Here is a 17,548-nt window from a genome sequence, read left to right on the forward strand (position 1 = left end):
ACTATTACCAACAGAGGTAAACAAACTGACGTTGCAGTGGTGAGGGCCATATGAAGCCAAGGAAGTGGTTAATCACATGGATTCCAAGATTGATTTTGGTGGCGCACTGAAGAACCTTCATGCAAACATTTTGACCGTTTATAATAAGAGGGAAGTGAATGAAGTAGCAGCAGTTATCATGAAAAAAGGGTGTGACCACCATTGAGGAGGAAGCTAATGGGGACAAGGTAATTCTGGATGAGGGCTGGTTGGAATTTCAGCCATGGAAAGACGCAGACGTATACCAAGATGTCAGTATTAGCAATGACCTATACAAGCGGCAGATAAAGCATGTGCTGCAGTTGCTGGGAGATCGTCAAGACATATAAGCTTTCAAGACATATTAACCAGCGAACCAGGAAAGACTTTTTCAGGAGACACTGCGCCGGAGTGATGGCAGAGCGGCCAGTTAGAGCATATGGTACTAGGGAACTGATCCAGGAAGAAGTTGAGGAGATGCTAGAAATGGGAACCCTCAAAAGGTTAACTTCATGCTGTTCACTGCTTATCAACAGGTTCACACATAAGCATCGCCTCTTGATAAGTCCACAAAGAAATGGTACTTCTCAGTGGGTCCTTACAGGAGGGCTACTTCTTAATGAGTCCATACAGAAGTGTAGTTCCTCACTGAATTAACACACATTTCTGCTTCTCAGCATGTCCACACAGAAGTGCATTTAGTTAAGTCCATCTAGAGTGTCACATATAAATCAGTTCATACGGAAATGTTATATCTCAGTGAGCTAATACATAAGCACTGCTTCTCTATAAGACCACACACAGGGGTACTGTGCCTAAACATGTCTACACATCAATGCTGTATTTTATTGAGTCCACACAGAAATTCTGCATTTCAGGTCCATCTAATATTACATTAAGTTCTAATCCCATTTGACAGCATAAAGAAATATTCACCGTTGAAAGGTAGATAAAGAAGTTAAACTGGCTAAGTAACGAAGGTAGTTTATTTATAAGGTGATAACTAATCTATAAGGAAGTACATTTTGAAATCCCGCATCATCATTCTGATTATTACATTGCTGTTCGTAACAAAAGTGATAAGTAAGAGCCAGTAATGACCATGTATCTCAGTTATCTCTTGGAGGTGATAGATTAATTTAGCCATCGTAGATTCCATTGAAAACGTTGTGATGAACGTCTTTATTATGTTACGTTCTAAATTATTATCATTGCATGTATTACATACCAACAGCTGTATTGAAAAAAAATTTTATACTAACGACGTATTGTAATGTCCATTCTTCTTATTTGTACTAACAATCCCATCTAGCACTGACATATTTTGAGAACTTTAGTACGAAAGCTGAAGAGTAAAGCAGAGTAAATATTGTAAAAAAAAAAATGTTATTTTTTGTTTCATTAATATTTTTCCTAATCTTTATCAAGAAGAGGATTCACACTTACAGGAAGCAAAAAAGTTGTAAAGTTGTTTATTATGAAGAAAGTTATGTGATAGTAATTTTATATATATATATATATATATATATATATATATATATATATATATATATATATATATATATATATATATATGTATATATATAAGGCAAAATTTGTTCATAAAAGTTAAACGCAGTAAAAGCACTATTGTTTTGCAAGCAGCAATGCATTTAGTGTGCATTAGAGCATCAGTTATGAAATTTCTAAAGTACCGTTTCCCGACAAGAGGTCAGCTTGATTAATTGAAGCCCTGACGCTAAGGGACGCTAGTCTTTGCAACAGGACCAGAGATTATGCTAGTCTTGTCTGGTTTCTAAATAGCTTAATTTTATTAATCTTCGTAACTGAAGTATGTTCATGCATCATCAAATAAACTTTGGTACAACCCAATTTATAAAGTGGATTATATTACATGATTAGACCATCGACGGATAGTCTCTTGCCTGTCAGTTTTTCGTAAGTTGCATTCTAACAGAAATCTTTCACACTCTGAGAACTGTTGATTCCTGATCCCATTTTCCTCTTGAGAGCAACCAGATTCGCCGAACTGCACCACCAATATGCAGTAAATGTACCTCGCTGTCGAACTTCTCAGTTCCAGAGGTCCTTTATGCTTCACACCGTTCGACTGTGGAACAGTCTCCCTGCATGGGGATGTCGCGCATTTGAAACTACAGAAGTTCAAGCGAAGATGCAATGCATTACTGCCCTTATACAATTCTCCTTGTATTTTCATAATTTTTATTTTTTTTATTTATTTAGTTATTTGTTAATTTAGCCTTTTTTTAAATAAGTGATCTTTCTGTATTTCCCATTACCTTCTGTTATTTCTTTCTAATGAACATTATATGCTTTGTGTAAGCCTGAACCTCAAGTCAATGGCCCCTATGGTGGGCTTGTTCCATATGAATAGTGTTCATCTTCTGAATAATAATAATAATAATAATAATAATAATAATAATAATAATAATAATAATAATAATAATAATACAGATTTTACTTTCAAAATAATTGTCCCTTATCCCGATATCATGCGCGTCTAAATTAGGTATATAGTTTTCATTAGGTTATTACTTTTGGTGATGTAAAGCGAGCATCATAAATAAAAAAAAAAAACCGTCAGATTCATGAAAATCGCATGTTTTTTAATTGTTTAAACTAAAACGATCAGAATACCTATAAATTAATTTCTTGTCTACTTCAAGTTCAGGGTAGATTAAACTGGACACCAAATATCACATTCTTTTGGAGTCAGCATTGCATAACACTTCACAGGAGGTGACTGATAATGCCGTACCCTATTGACGTTTAAGATGAAGCCACGTTATCTAATCACTTTATACAAACACGAAATCGTGTGATAAGTGTTGTTTGTCAATGTCGAATTATGTTTAAAAATGGAATATCCTTGAACACTGTTACAGAGAGAGAGAGAGAGAGAGAGAGAGAATTGCAATCGTCAGGGATTGAGATGATATGCTTCACTAGACCTACTTTTACGTTTACTTTCACTTTAAAGCGAGTGTGTACTGACAGTGTAAATGACAGTGGCACATATGTTTGTTTGGTTAACAATCAACAACAATATTAATTCTTACTGACTTTGTACGAGTACCAGTTGTTAAAAGAAAAATTGATGACAAGCCACATAAGATTTTATAGGCATGATGTGTAGAGATTATTATATTGTGTCTGAAGAGAAAGGACACATTATCCACCTAAGTCCCACCTTCAAAGATATTCACGTTGGTCTAGACTCTAGATAGAGGAAATTCGTGAAGAAGAAGGTGTTTGGCCAGAATATGAGCTAGCCAAAACAACAGCCAGAGACAAATGGATTGTGGCCTCACCTGAAGGCCTGATCAGCGGCGAGTTCAATACTGCAGGTGAGGAAGTCAGAGGGCAAAAATTGTCAAGTTCAGAAGAGAGGGCCCGTAAACCCCCCTCCCTCTCTCTCCTTCATGAGAACCTGCACGTTTCGGGCAGGCATACTCCTTCCCTTTGAACGTTCACTCGCCACATCTCCAGATTCCGAAGAACCTACATTTCTCTGAAGTTCCATGAGGCTACTAAACTGACCATTGCCCAAGCTTAAAGTTAAGTATCAATCTGATGCAATTGGTGCAAGATGGGAGAAAAAATGGTCATACAAGTGACCAAATGGCTCAGAACAGAAGAATTAATCTATATTGCATTTTAAAATGTATGAGGAAATAAGTCTATAAGGGGAAACGTTACTCATTCATAAAAGTGATTGCAGAATTAACCACTTTCGTTTAAAAATATTTCCATATAGAAGGTGTCCAAAGTAGATGTCCACTTGTCTTTACCTTATTGTTCTAGTATTACTGCATCTAATTGTGCCATACAGGATCATATATCCTCAAAGATTCACAAATGCTTTGTGTAAGTTAGATACTTAAGAGTTGAATATTCAATGAAAATAAAAGACGGTTATGTATATATCAGAAGAGTAGTGAATATTTGCTCGTCTCTCTGCTGTTGTCTACAGTATATTCTACTGTGGAATAAACCCCTCTGTGAGAATTTTAACACGTTTATTGCCTCAATCCCTTAAAGATTCTGTTATCATCTATCCTCAGTAATATTTTGTTTGCTAACATTTATAAATTAATTCCATTTGTTTTGCACAAATTAATCCTTTCCTCCTAGTTGTTCTTCCAGTATTCTGTAATACCTTTGTGTCCTTGCTGCGATGAGGATTTCAAGAGGAGCCGTAGTAAAGGAAAAGCTCCTTGTTTAAAAAAAACAGATGAACGACGATATAATATAGCTTTCCTTCCCCTGATCGGGAAAATCTTCATCCTTGCCGCGACTGACAAGCTGCAACAACAATACTCAACTCACCCTGGGAGTGTTCTTCATCCTGTGTTCTCCCTTGATTCCTAAGAAGGACTCTTTGGAAGTCTTCTCATCACAGAATGCTGGAAGCTCCTGGAAATAACAATGAAAGAAAGGTTGGTGGTTTGCAGAAATTGTTGGAGGAACCTACTTAGCCTAAGTAGCCTACTTGTTGTGAGAATCCCTTTTTTTCGTCAATTAACCTGTTACCTTCACCCGTCGCAATTCAGATAGACAGTAATTATATCCAACGAGAATTTTCGTGCTTTTGCGACTTCTGAGAGTTCGAATTCTCACATTCCTCGATATTGCAGTCAACGTAGCCTGGCTATTTTTTCAGCATTCGACATTTCAGGTAGCCTAGCCTAGCCTATTCATTCAACATTTGTCATTTCATTTAACCTAGCACAGCTATTCTTTCAGGATTTGACATTTCAATTAGCATAGCCTGGCTACTCATTCAGCATTTGCCCCATTCAATTAGCTTGACCTAACCTACTCAATTCAGTTTCATGTCTAGTGTAGGTTATGTTTGTTTTGCCCTTTGTGAGTATTAATATTTGAAATGAACCTTACATCCATTATATCCATTATATAGCTTTTACTTCTGCGCCAGTGGGAGTTCAACAGGTTGAAACAATGGTTTTCTATGAATATCCTTCTTCTATCCATCTACATCCCCCACCTCCACCAGGGGACCAATAGGTACAAACACCCGTAGCCGATATTCTACTTCTGTCTCTGGTTTCGGTAGGAGTTCAGCAGATGCGCTTGGTTTTTCAGTTGGTTTGTTTTATTTTTTTATATTCGTTCAGTACTATTCTGTAAGGTAAGAGTTGCCGTAATAGGCACTATTCCAGTTTTATTACCCTCAGGATATGTTTTGCTGAAGGAAAATTTAAGATTGGAAAACTATATGAATCATAATTGAACGAAATACAGTAACTGATCATTAATTGATCATTAACGAAGAGAACCTGTTAGGTTGTAGAAACAACTGTAGAGGCTAGTAAGACTTAAGGGATGCATGTCTTGTCTGCTTTCCCGTTTAGTAACTGGTTAGGTCCTCTACTATTTCTCTTCAATCTGTTACCCCAAATTAGCTTTCCATTGATTCAGGGCATTAGTCATTTTCTCTTATTACTTTTAGTGTTTTATTTTCTGTGCCGCCCTCCCGAGAGTTTAGGTAAGTTCAGGTTGTTTCCCGCGTTGGAGGAAGGGTCAACACCCCACTTTTTATTGCCTTGTCTGGACATGTCCTGTCTCACTCCCCTGTAGCTTGGAGTGACAGGGAACCTGGACATGTCAGAAAGTGGTGCGGATCTGTGCCTGTTGTCCTCTTCCTCTGTTCAGTCTGGTATAGCCCCAGGTCTGACATTAGTGGTGGAGGAATTTGTATTCGTGTAGGAATAAAATTCTTAGCTGCCTTAGCTCATAAGGCATATCTGTCTATGTATGTATGTGTTTGTATGTATAGATATAATTATGTATGTATATATGCAGTATATATGTGTATATATTTCAGTTTTAGCACCAGAATTCATTCTCTGATAGGATCACTCGGCTAAGAATAAGAGGACCCTCCCGACATTTTTCTCCCCCCTTAATTTTACTGTATTGGATTGGCTCATTAGCACTGATGCTTCGTTGCTTTCTGGTAGTATTTAAGCCACGGTACTCTTATTGAATTACTCAACCAGGAAGGGGACCCAGGTTTGGCAAACTACCAGTCAGTTCTGAAACTAACTCAGATTTCTCCCTCCGAGAAAGTAAGTCTTCCTTATGTAAAGACTTACGGTTTGTATTTTATGTAGGGACAAATTACAAATTTTCAAAGTAATTTGTATTTTTCCTTACTATACAAACCTGAGGTCTTTACAGTTATATGCCCACCTCATGCCACCCCTCATTATGATACCTGGGCCGAAAGGCAAAGTGAATGCTTACCGTCTGGTGGGCAAAACTGCCGCCAGTGGGACGGTGGTAATTGACTACCCAACAACCTTGTTTAAAAGTGAAACGACTATTTCCAGCTGCCATGAAGCATTTTCCTTATGTAAAGACCTCAGGTTTGTATAGTTAGGAAAATTACAAATTACTTTGAAAATTTGTCATTCGTAGTCAACTTCAAGTATGTCAAAGGTGAAGAGAATCTTTGTGACCTCATAACAAGGGGTTTTTCTCTCTTTGAGTTTCATCAAAGAGCATACTGTCTGGTTAAATGGCGCTGTGTGGATTTCACCTCATCAAAATACTTGGCCTGAAAGTAACTTAGGCTGTCTTTTGGATACTTGTAAGTAACTTTTTCAACTTCAAGTATCTGCTTCTTTCAGTGTCAATGTAGGGCCACACTGTGAACATTTGGTGGACATTCAGAAGTACTCTGATCTCAACAGACTCTTTAGAGTCACCTCTTACATTTTCAAAGCCTACTATAAATTCAAGAAATCTGATGCTAACTCTAATCATAATGCCAAGTTATACTGGATCAAGGAAATGTAAAGAAATTGTTTTGCGAAGTTCCCATCCTAGTCAACAACTTAGATTTATTCCTAGATTACAGTGGTATAATATGTTCCAAGGGTAGAATTGGTAAGACCTTGAAATATGATTAGGTGTGATAAATCCCATCCTACTTGCTAAGAGTCATAGATTGATAGAGTTGATTGTGGAATACTACCACAAGAAAAGCAAACACCTTGGTCTTCAAACAACTTAAAACTCAATTCATACAAGTGGGTTTTGTTGTAGGAACTCACTGAGTGCTGAGAGGGATATCACTGTACTCCCAACTCCCCATCTTCTTTCCTCTCCACAGAGGGAGATTGACGAGGTGGTGCTGGACAAGGGCCTGCTATTATAGTAATCCCAGTTATCTGGATCACCATTATCCGGAACCAGGGACCAAAGCCCCAAAGTTATGTATGCATGAATTTTTAGAAATGTAAAAAAACTGCTCTCCGATGGTTGGCAGTGCTGCGCAGCCATCAGAAGACGTTGATAACATTGCTTACACTCATACGCAGACTGAGAAGGGCTTTGGGGGTGGGGAAGGCCTGAGGAAGTGTCCAAGGTTGGGGGTGGGTTAGGTAGCTGGGTGGCACAGGAGAGGAGGGCAGTAAGGCTGTGTAGAGCAACTCACTCAGAGAAGGGGCTGTTTTGGAAGGTGGGTGGAGCTGGGGAGCAGTTTCCCTGGATGGAAGCGGGTGGGGATGCAACGTTGGATGGGTGAAGAGGGCTAGGTAGACATCTGACTTACTAGAGTTTTTGTTTCGAGGCGTTACGCTTTTTTTTAATTTATACAGTAATCCTTCAGTTATCTGGATTAATAAAGCCAAGGGTCCGTCGGATTCTCAGAATCAGCTGATTGGGCCTACTACCAAAAGAATTAGGAAAATAATTTTTTAGTTGCTAAAAGAAAGAAATGTATTGATGGGATTATTATTTTTATTTTTGTACATAAATGTAAAATGGGTATACAAAGGTAAACTAACATACTTTATGTTAAAGTAAAAGCCTTCAGAATTGCAAAACAGCTGTTTCCTGATTCGTTTGTTTGTTTACCAATGTAAATATACCTCTCTCTCTCTCTCTCTCTCTCTCTCTCTCTCTCTCTCTCTCTCTCTCTCTCTCTCTCTCTCTCTCTGTACTAATATAAAAACATGAAACTAAAACTCCAGGAAATTCACGACACCATCGAATGAGTGCAGGCATGTGTAGGTACGTTTCCATATTTTTTGCTTTGGCTGATTTACTGTACAGTATTTCATTACAAGTTTTGTTGACTAAGTATGATTGTCACACATATAACAGTACACAAGAGAATGTTTTATTAGTGTTGATATTTCATCCCTAATCTCTGTAAAAATATTTAAAATGTCAGTTTCACATGTAGGCAAGACAAAACCAAACAGGCTGTAGCAAGTTCATTGACGGCATGGAATGAGTGTGTGGATACGTACATACCCTATGCACATAATTGCATTTATATTTTGGTTTCAAAAAATAGAAAAAAAAATAGAAAATATAGTAAAAACAAAAACAAGAATACCGTAGCATAAAATATAGTTAAAAAAAGTAAAGGATGTTTGTTTTACTGTGCTTAGATGTAAATACTCCTCTCTCTCTCTCTCTCTCTCTCTCTCTCTCTCTCTCTCTCTCTCTCTCTCTCTCTCTCTCTCTCTTCTCTTGTAGCATGCGCACACGAATGCGTTTACCTTATGGTTTGAAAAAATAAATAATGAGAAAATATAGTAAAAATATAAACGAGAATACTGTAGCCCAAAACACAATTGAAAAAGTGAAGGCGTGTGTGTGTATGAGTTACTGTACTTAGACTTCGATGTAAAAATACCATGGTTATCTCTCTCTCTCTCTCTCTCTCTCTCTCTCTCTCTCTCTCTCTCTCTCTCTCTCTCTCGTGTGCCCTACGCACACGATTGCATTTATCTTTTGGTTTGAAAGAATAAAAAATGTGTGTGACTGTACATAGCCTTTGATATAAACATATCTCGGTTATTGTTCTTCTCTCTCTCTCTCTCTCTCTCTCTCTCTCTCTCTCTCTCTCTCTCTCTCTCTCTCTCTCTCTCTCTCTCTCTCGTATCTTTAATAAAATGTGAATTACTGTATCATAAACGTAAAAACATGAAACCAAACAAGCTCTATCAAGTCAGGTCTACCTAACCCTCTTCACCCTTCCAACACTGCATCCCCAACTCCCCCCAGCCATAGAAACTGCTTCCCAACTCCATCCACCTTCCAAAACAACCCCCTTCTCTGAGCCTTCCTCTACACAGCTGATAGAGGAGGCCTTGGGAAAGAAGGAGACACAGGAATTGAATTGGATTGTCTGATGAGAGGCTGGTTTATTGGATGCCCAAAAGGGTGGAGTCACATAGTGGAACAACCTCTGTCTTAAGTACTGGGCTTTAACACTGAAGTAAGTACAATCCGAGCTAAACCTATTTATGTAAATCAGATTTATATTTCTTTAAAAAAAAGAAATAGAAAAAAAGGAGTGATAACCCCTTATAAAGTTACATGTGTCTGAGGTTGAATAATAGCAATAACAATAAGATAATAACATACATGACAGCAGAAATAATAACAATATTAATAGTGGTAAAAATACATCCACATACCAGGCAGTGATAGTTACAATGTTCATAGTCTTGGTTACATTAATTACCACAGTGAAAATCTACACACAATCACATATGCAGCGGAGATAGACAAGGATTGAAAACAGCATCACCAGTTTTAAACTCAATAAGCATTATCATAATTGCATTGATAATAATTGTTACTGTTTTGGGGAAGAAATACATTTTGTGAGGAATGAAAATTACCAAATAGCCATAACTGAGAGCATATCCCTAATTTGTCCCTTTTCTGGACCACATTGAAAATCTATATGAGCATTGCAAAATTTTTAAACCTTGTAAGAAGGTCACTGATGGACCCTCGTGTAAGTAGAGGATGTACTTGGCCCTCCAAACTTGAGATTATCATCACTATACTCCTGAATTTTAGGGCACTTCATGATTTAGTGGTGAATTGTATGGCCATCAATTTCATTGCATAGTGTACAGTCACCTGTGCTACCCTCCTTGTTTCCCATACTCTGCTGTGGGTAGCTGTATCCTAACCTTAATCTAGCATTAACCAATTCTTCGTGTCTACTAACCCATTTTTTCCGTGTGTATTTGTAGTGTGCATTGCTCCTTGTTATAGAACTGAGTTGATCTGCTTGATTCCTGTTCCATCTGCTGCTTTGTGCTAGTTTCCGAGATCTGAAGACTCCTGATCCTTGTCTTGATCTGCATTATTGATAACCCAAGGATGTAATCAGTGGTGTCCTTTAGACTAGCCTCTTTAGGAGAGGTCACCCACATCAACTTGACTTTTATGCCCCCTACTGTCAGTTTCCCTATTTTCCTTTTAACTACACTGACTAATTTTTCATACACAGAAACCTAATTTTTTAAGGAGTGTAGGGCAGACATTCTGTCAGTGATTATTGAGGAATCCGTGTCTGCTCTCAGTGATCAGTCATAATGCAGCTGGTCTGTGTATGCTCCCCCCCTCCTCCATATTTTCTTCTATTGCTGCTTGATAATACAGTCTCATTTCATAAGTAGACATGTCTGCCTTTTTACAAGGTGGTCTGTCTGTAGTCATGTTAATGGGCATCTGCTCCCAGGGAGGAAGTGGCTGACCAAATGTGTTTGTCAAGAGACCAAAATCTACAACATTGTAATGCTGACTATCTTTAGCTGTTACTGCAGTCCAGCTGTTTCCTGCTATTGGCTCCAATCCAATAGCATTTAGCAGTTCTGTCTTTGGAAGAGGGTCTCTGTCATCTTTCACCGCTTTAATGCCAATAACGGTATTAATTCTTTCTGCTATCGAAGCCAATCTAACTCTACTGTCATATTCAGTACCCCTGCAGTTAATGGACAGCCCAAGATAATTCTCATTGCTTCCTTTTGTATAGCTTCAAGCTTTGCCAGTTTGGATTTTGAAAGGCAAACAAGAGCAGGAGCAGCACAGTCATACACATTTCTCATGTATGCCACGTATATTGACGAAGTAGTTTCCAATGCTCCCTTGCAGCCATATCCCATGGCTTTTAGAGGTGTGATTACAGTAAATACTGAATCAGCATGTCCTTGCCATGATTACCACCTACATAGACCCCTAAATATTGGTAACATAATGCAAGCTTGTAATCTTGCAGTATCAGGTCATCTCTGTGTCCCCATTTGGTACACATAACTTGTTGTTTTTTCAGTTATCACAAATCCTTGCTCATCATAAATTTTGCCCGTAATATTCAGTGAATTTTGCATTTGAAAATAAGTTCTTGACTGAATAAGGGTATCATCTGCATAAGCAATAATTGTGGTTCCTCTGGGCAACTTGGCACAAACAATGATAATAAGGACACTGAACAAGATTGGACTCAAAACGCCACCTTGAGGTGTGCTAAGTTTGGAATCCTTTACAGAGGGTCTCTTCCCTTGAAAAAGTACATAACCCTTCCTGTTTGCTAGATAATCCTTAACCCATACCAAGAGTTTACCTTTTACGTCGTCCATTTTTGTCAACTCGTACATGATTATTTGTCTATTAGCTTTGTCAAAAGTATCTTTTAAGTCTAAGAACACAGATTATTTTGCAGAGTTATTAGCAGTGAATATTGTTATGCAGGAGCTGTACTTCTTCCTTTTATGAACCTTGTAGATTTGGATGAAATAGAACACCAATCTTGGCTAGCAGCCTGTTCAGAGCTATTATCTCCAGCGTTTTACAGAAACAAGAAACTCCAGCATTTTACAGAAACAAGAAGCCAAAGATATTGGTCTAAGGGACAGGTACAATGGTGGCCTTTTTCCAATAGTATGGTATCATTCCATTCCTGTAAATCATGTTGAAAAGGTTAGGGAGCTGGTTGTCTTCCACCATTACCAATGCTGATAATATGTCTAACTCAGTAATATCTAAACAGGAGTCATCCTAGGTCGAGGTGGCCATATTAATATATGATTATTCATAAGTGCCAAGTTTACCTTTATTTCTGATTCTGTCAGGCAGGGTGTTCATGTATGATGCAGTTGCCCATCCCTCCACCAGCTCTTCTACCTTGCCCAGTGGGTCTTCATGAGGCCTTCTGAGTGCGGGCACCTCTTGCAACATCAGTGTTTTTCATACTTTTTGGGATATTTTATGATGGATAGTTCCTACAAAATGGGCCAAAAGTTTTTCTCTGGCTTTCAATTTAATTACTCTACACTTCTCTGCCATAAATTGAAGAGCGCTTTAGTTTTCTTCAGTATTATTTTTGCACCACCTACAGGACGCATAATTCATTACAGTATTGTAGCACTTTACATCGGGATCGTCTTTGTACCACTTGTCATTTATAGACCCGTTAATATTACCCTTAATATTTTTCATCTCCCGTTTGGTTTTGATAAAATTATTTCTATTTGGGTCTGTAAGTCATTTGCAAATTCAAAGATCCTAGTGTCTGACACCTCATGTTTTATACCATTTCCCCATATCTTTGGTAAAGGTGGCAACCTTATCATTAGGTAAATAGCAGTTTTCTGATTTTAAATTATGGTCTTTTCTTAACATCAGTTGCATCTTTTAGTGCAAAATCAGAGACCAAATTAGTCACCATCTCAACCCAGTATCTCCTGTAAGGATCTTTATACAAGCATAAATAATAAAGCCTTCCTCCCTTCCTGTGAGTGGGTACATTATCACCCAAGACCCCATGTGTTCACGGTTCTGCGTTTTCATACCATCTTCAGTTTTCGTGACGGTGATCTGAAGAACTCCTTGCAGGTTGTTATGCATCTAATATCCCCCGCTAACATTGTTGGTTCTTTGTATGTACTATATAAAGTCGGGAAATTTGCATTTGTTCAATTCCCCCCCCCCTTCTTGCTCCTATGCATTGTATTATTTCCAAAGTCAATTTTTAGCAGCAGAGTTGGAACAGTATTCTCAACATACATTGTTAATCGCTTGATTATGAAATTAATCCCTTCCATGTTTTGATGGTCAAGAATAAACCTTTTATAATTTGTGAATTGGTGGTCAAAGGAACTGTCCATTATTGTCTCTTGTAAGCAAATATCTTTGTCATTTTCTAGGGCATACTGCTGTACGTCAATAGAACGTTTTTTAAGGATGTTCACATTCCAACTCTGAGCTGACAACTCATTTTGAAATATTGAAATAAGGATCATACATTTGCATTATTCTGCATTTATTAACCATTTGATCAGTTATACAGCAAACTTCATCAGGTACCTTACCAGTTGGTTCTTAGCCACGTAAAAATAAACCTAATCCTTCGGGCCAGCCCTAGGAGAGCTGTTAACCAGCTCAGTGGTCTAAATTAGGCAGAAGTAAGATCTTTTTGGAAATACTGTAATGCAATATTGTGAATTTTAGTTTGCTTGTCCTCACTTTGGTCTTCAGAGGGCTCAGTGTCTGCTAAAATATTTTTTAGTATAAATTTTGTATCACTATCAATTCACATGTTAGCTCTTGCCAATTTTGTTTTTCCCTTTTTCTGATAGTATCCTCTCTTTCACAGATTGTTTCCGTGAGTTCCTTGTAATTGTTTTCCTTCCGCAAAGACTCACCCAGATGTTGAAGTTGCTGTAGACTTCTCGTAAGTTCTTGAATGCTGTTTTCATATTTTAGTATTCAAAGTTCATTATTTCTGTGAAGGGATGAAGGGGGTTCTCCTTCCAACTTGTGTTATTACGTGTATGGAATTCAATTTAACTGTGCCTTGTGAAAGGCTAGTTTATTGGACACTCCCATCCCATCCTGTGAGGTGTAGCATAGTGGAACAACCTTTCATAAGTACTGGGCTTAACACAGTTTGAGCAAAATCTACTTTTCTGCCAGTACATGGATTTTCTGATGCAAGTTATTCAGTAAGCTAGAAAAATGTTCACCTTAGGGTTTTCTATGCTAGTTGCTGTTCAGACAGAGCAGGCTGCAAGATACAGGGCACAGTGTGTCCTGTCAGAACTAGGAGAAAAAAAAAAGGGGGGGGGTAATATCCATGACAAATATTACATTAGAGCATTCGTAATCAAACCCCTTTTACTATAAGGCATGGCCACAGTATCAAGTGAAGTACCTGTAAGGCAATGTTGGATGGATTAATGGTAACTGGGCTTTGAATTAAAGCTCGAGCTCAGAAAACCACTTAGCTATACCTGAAAAGGTTAAGTTTATGTACAAAACCAAAAAAAATCTTTCAGTTCTCAGTACCTTTAGATTTAAAACCAGTTAAAGTTTATGTGCAAACCAAAATAAAAGATTAAAGATTGATAAATGCATCTCATGAGGCAGTTGATGATATTTCAGTATACCAGCTTATTGTGATACATCTCGAGCATTTTTAGTCTTGATTACACCTCTTATGTTGCATTTCATAAGAATGCAGACATTCAAGTTTGATTTTTCAGCCAAACAAGGAATTTTCAACAAACTGTGGTTTAAACTACTGTGGAAAAATTTATAGCCTAAATTTACTTCCAACACAAATTAGCCATTTTTCTTTCCAATATGCTAAATTACTTCTACAGATATAACCTGCAACCTATTCTTAATTCACAAATTCCCCTTTTGAACAAAGCTCACTTATGATAAGCGGGCTATAATGGTTATGTTTATAAGTCACTACAGTAGCAACAATATGAAGAAAAAGTTAGAACTGCATTAAAAGATTTCAACCACTTCAATTATTACAAATATATTAAAGGAAGAAATAAAACTACTCATCATGGCATCAATTTTCCTATTCAAATTGTGATCTGTTTACATATTTGACAGTACAAAAAAGTAGTAGAGTTGCATCCTCCTGGTGAGGGGGCAGTCTTTAAGGGCTTTCATCACCCATCGCATACTACAGGCTACATCAATGTACATTTTCTACATCCGCCCACAGTTGAAAAAAGCAAATAAATTATTTTCTCCCTTTAGTTTAAATTCCAAAAGAAAGATCAATGGCAACAACATGCCTATCACTTGTGTTTTGTATTTTTCTTAAAGAAAACACATTTCAATATTTAAACAAATATAACAACATGACATGTGAGAAACACACTACAAGAAACATCCATCCCTCAAAACTACTCACATTTACACCAACAATGAGATCAATGTACAAAATGAAAATTCAAGTGGTGGAAAGAGGGCAGGGAGGTGGGGGAGGGGTTGGAATGGCAGCAGCAATGGGGGAGGGGGCTGAGGGTCGTTGTGGGATTTGGTAAATGTCACTGAGGCACAGCCATGATCCCCCTCCCCATTCCACAAGGAACCCCCTGCCCCAATCATCACTAAACCACTGGTTATATAGCGCTGGGGTATAGTCCCATCTGTATGGAGTTACTGAGGCTTCGGCCTCATTTTAATAACAGAGGCCATTGCTCTGTGTACCGGTGTCTCATATCTACATGTGCAACACAAAAAATATTTTAAACCTTCTTTAGAGCTTGAAAAAAATAATGAGCCTGGAAGAAAGGAGCAGTAACTGCTAAACCCCTCATATTTTCACCGACATCCCCTCCACACAAGTAGCAATTGGACTACTACTCCTTGCACAAAAGCACACATTTCATAGTACAGCACAAGGTGCCTGCTCACTGGTTATTTCTTCAGAAGGCATACACTACTGTGCACAAATATCGCATCATCACCTTTAAGTACACCGTGGATACACAAGTTAAAGTCAGGGGTTCATAACCCTGGTCCACTGTGATTAGTACATAAGATTAATAAATAATTACATCATCTCTACTAAGTTATGACCTTGTTAATCAACACTGAAAAGAAAATGGACTGTTCCATACAGATTACTGACCCTTCTGCTATAAATTGTAAGTGGAATAGACTTATTTGCACTCAAAATTAGGAAAATTGTTTATATATAAAATAAAGTTTTGTGACCACTGAAGCAAAAGAGTCTGTTTCAGTAGTCCACTTGTTGCAATTTCCATCACATAATATGCACATTTTCAACAGAATCATGGATTCCACATTACTAGTTATTTGAGCTACTTTCATGACTCAGGTTCCTTTTTCACTGTTTTCTCGACTTCCTCTTTCACTTCTGTCTTCATCTGCAGTTTTTTGCTTGTAGCCATTAAACAAGCTAATGAATCTTTCATATCATGATAAATAATATTCTTAATTTGAAGTTTGTCCTCATGATTTGTGTGTGTGTCACTTAAATGACGGAATTCCTGCGTCAAATGGAAGCAATAAGCTATGTTTTCAGGAGAAACAAAGTCTTCCGCCACTTTTACACAGTTGTGCAGATTACGTACCTGTAACAAGGGAAAAAAGAATTATGAGTTCAATACTGGTAGGAACTGAATTATAAAACTACTTCCATTCAAGATGAGGGCAATATAGATTTAGTGACCATATTAATAATAGTCAGCTGTATTTTAAAAATTTCCTGCTCTTACAGGTTTTTTCTTAACTGTTACATGGTGAATATCTGCTTTTTTTTCCCATTATTCTTTCGTATTTCAGAGCAAATCCTTGTTAATTTTTTTTTTTTCCCCCTAATTACTGATCCAGCATAGTTTAGATTATTAGTAAGTTCTTCACCTACGTTGTATTTAAATTGGGACTGGGATCTAGCTACCAAATTCAAGAGATGGTAGAGTCGACATTTCAGTAACGTACGTTACAACCCAAAACTTGCACACTTACAAAAATGCTAATCACTGATGAAAAACTTTTATTTACCAGTAACAATCTTCCTTGTTTTTTTTATAAAAGGAAACCTCACCTTTCAGAGGATCAAAAAGCAACAAATTGAAGATGTAAAAGGATTACCTGATGTGGAGCTCCAGCTGGAATGAAGACAGCATCACCAAAACACTGAATAATAGCATAGCCTTCGACACCATATTCCTTATACAACCTATCGCGCAGATGGCCATCCAGGTACCAAGACTGGTCATGAATTGGGTCATGATGAGGCTCAAGCTTATCACCACGTTCAATAGCTACTTTATTGAGCAAGTCACGAATTTTGTCAGCATCTCGTGCATGATAAATGTGCCACAATGCTCCTGGTACCTCATCCTTCTCACGTACTCTTCTCCTTGTTAATATGTCACAGCCAGCCTCATCTATTGCCTTTAGTGCTTCTGCAAAAGTTTAACATGAAATTAATTAATCTAGCCATGGAAGAACAAATCTACAGCTTGCAAAGTTTTTAATAACTTCCCCTATTCCTTTAATACTGGTTTCAAGAAATATGTACAGTACTTTAAAGGTCATATTCCACAGCTACATTCATCACTCTGGAGACTAACAAATGAAACATCTGTGTAACTGCTTTTCCACATGTAAATTCAAAGTTAACTGAAGTTAGCTGATTAAATTCAAAAGCTTCATTTAATTCTCATCAATATACTAACCCCACATTTTAAAACTATACCACCAGTTCATATTTAGGAATTTTCCTATTGCTTAATTAAATACCAAAGACAGCTTTGGACCCTCATTCACTGAACTAACAACTAAGTAAACTAAGGCAGCTTTGGACCCTCATTCACTGAACTAACTACTAAGTAACCTAACCTCTGGTCCCAACCATGATTTCACTATCAATATCACCTTTCATAAG

The 17,548-nt window shown here is 37.6% G+C and overlaps 1 protein-coding gene and 1 long non-coding RNA gene across 3 annotated transcripts in view; one reads left to right on the forward strand and one right to left on the reverse strand.

Annotated features, from left to right (window-relative positions):
- The first annotated feature begins 4,229 nt into the window (after positions 1 to 4,229).
- On the forward strand, positions 4,230 to 16,848 carry LOC136847257 (uncharacterized). The gene is made up of 3 exons (XR_010855676.1): positions 4,230 to 4,478; positions 13,478 to 13,555; positions 16,710 to 16,848. It is a non-coding gene; the product is annotated as an uncharacterized lncRNA (long non-coding RNA).
- The window catches only part of Kdm3 (Lysine demethylase 3), a 686,187-nt gene continuing 683,320 nt past the window's right edge, over positions 14,682 to 17,548 (reverse strand). For both annotated transcript variants that reach the window (XM_067118768.1, XM_067118767.1), the window contains 2 exons: positions 16,750 to 17,066; positions 14,682 to 16,229 (listed from right to left, as the gene is read on the reverse strand). In XM_067118768.1, coding sequence (XP_066974869.1) covers positions 15,963 to 16,229; positions 16,750 to 17,066 — 584 coding nt within the window. In that variant the 3' untranslated portion in view covers positions 14,682 to 15,962. The remainder of the gene's footprint in view (positions 16,230 to 16,749; positions 17,067 to 17,548) is intronic.

This window comes from Macrobrachium rosenbergii, chromosome 16, assembly GCF_040412425.1.
Source record: "Macrobrachium rosenbergii isolate ZJJX-2024 chromosome 16, ASM4041242v1, whole genome shotgun sequence".
Classification (NCBI taxonomy): Eukaryota; Metazoa; Arthropoda; class Malacostraca; order Decapoda; family Palaemonidae; genus Macrobrachium; species Macrobrachium rosenbergii.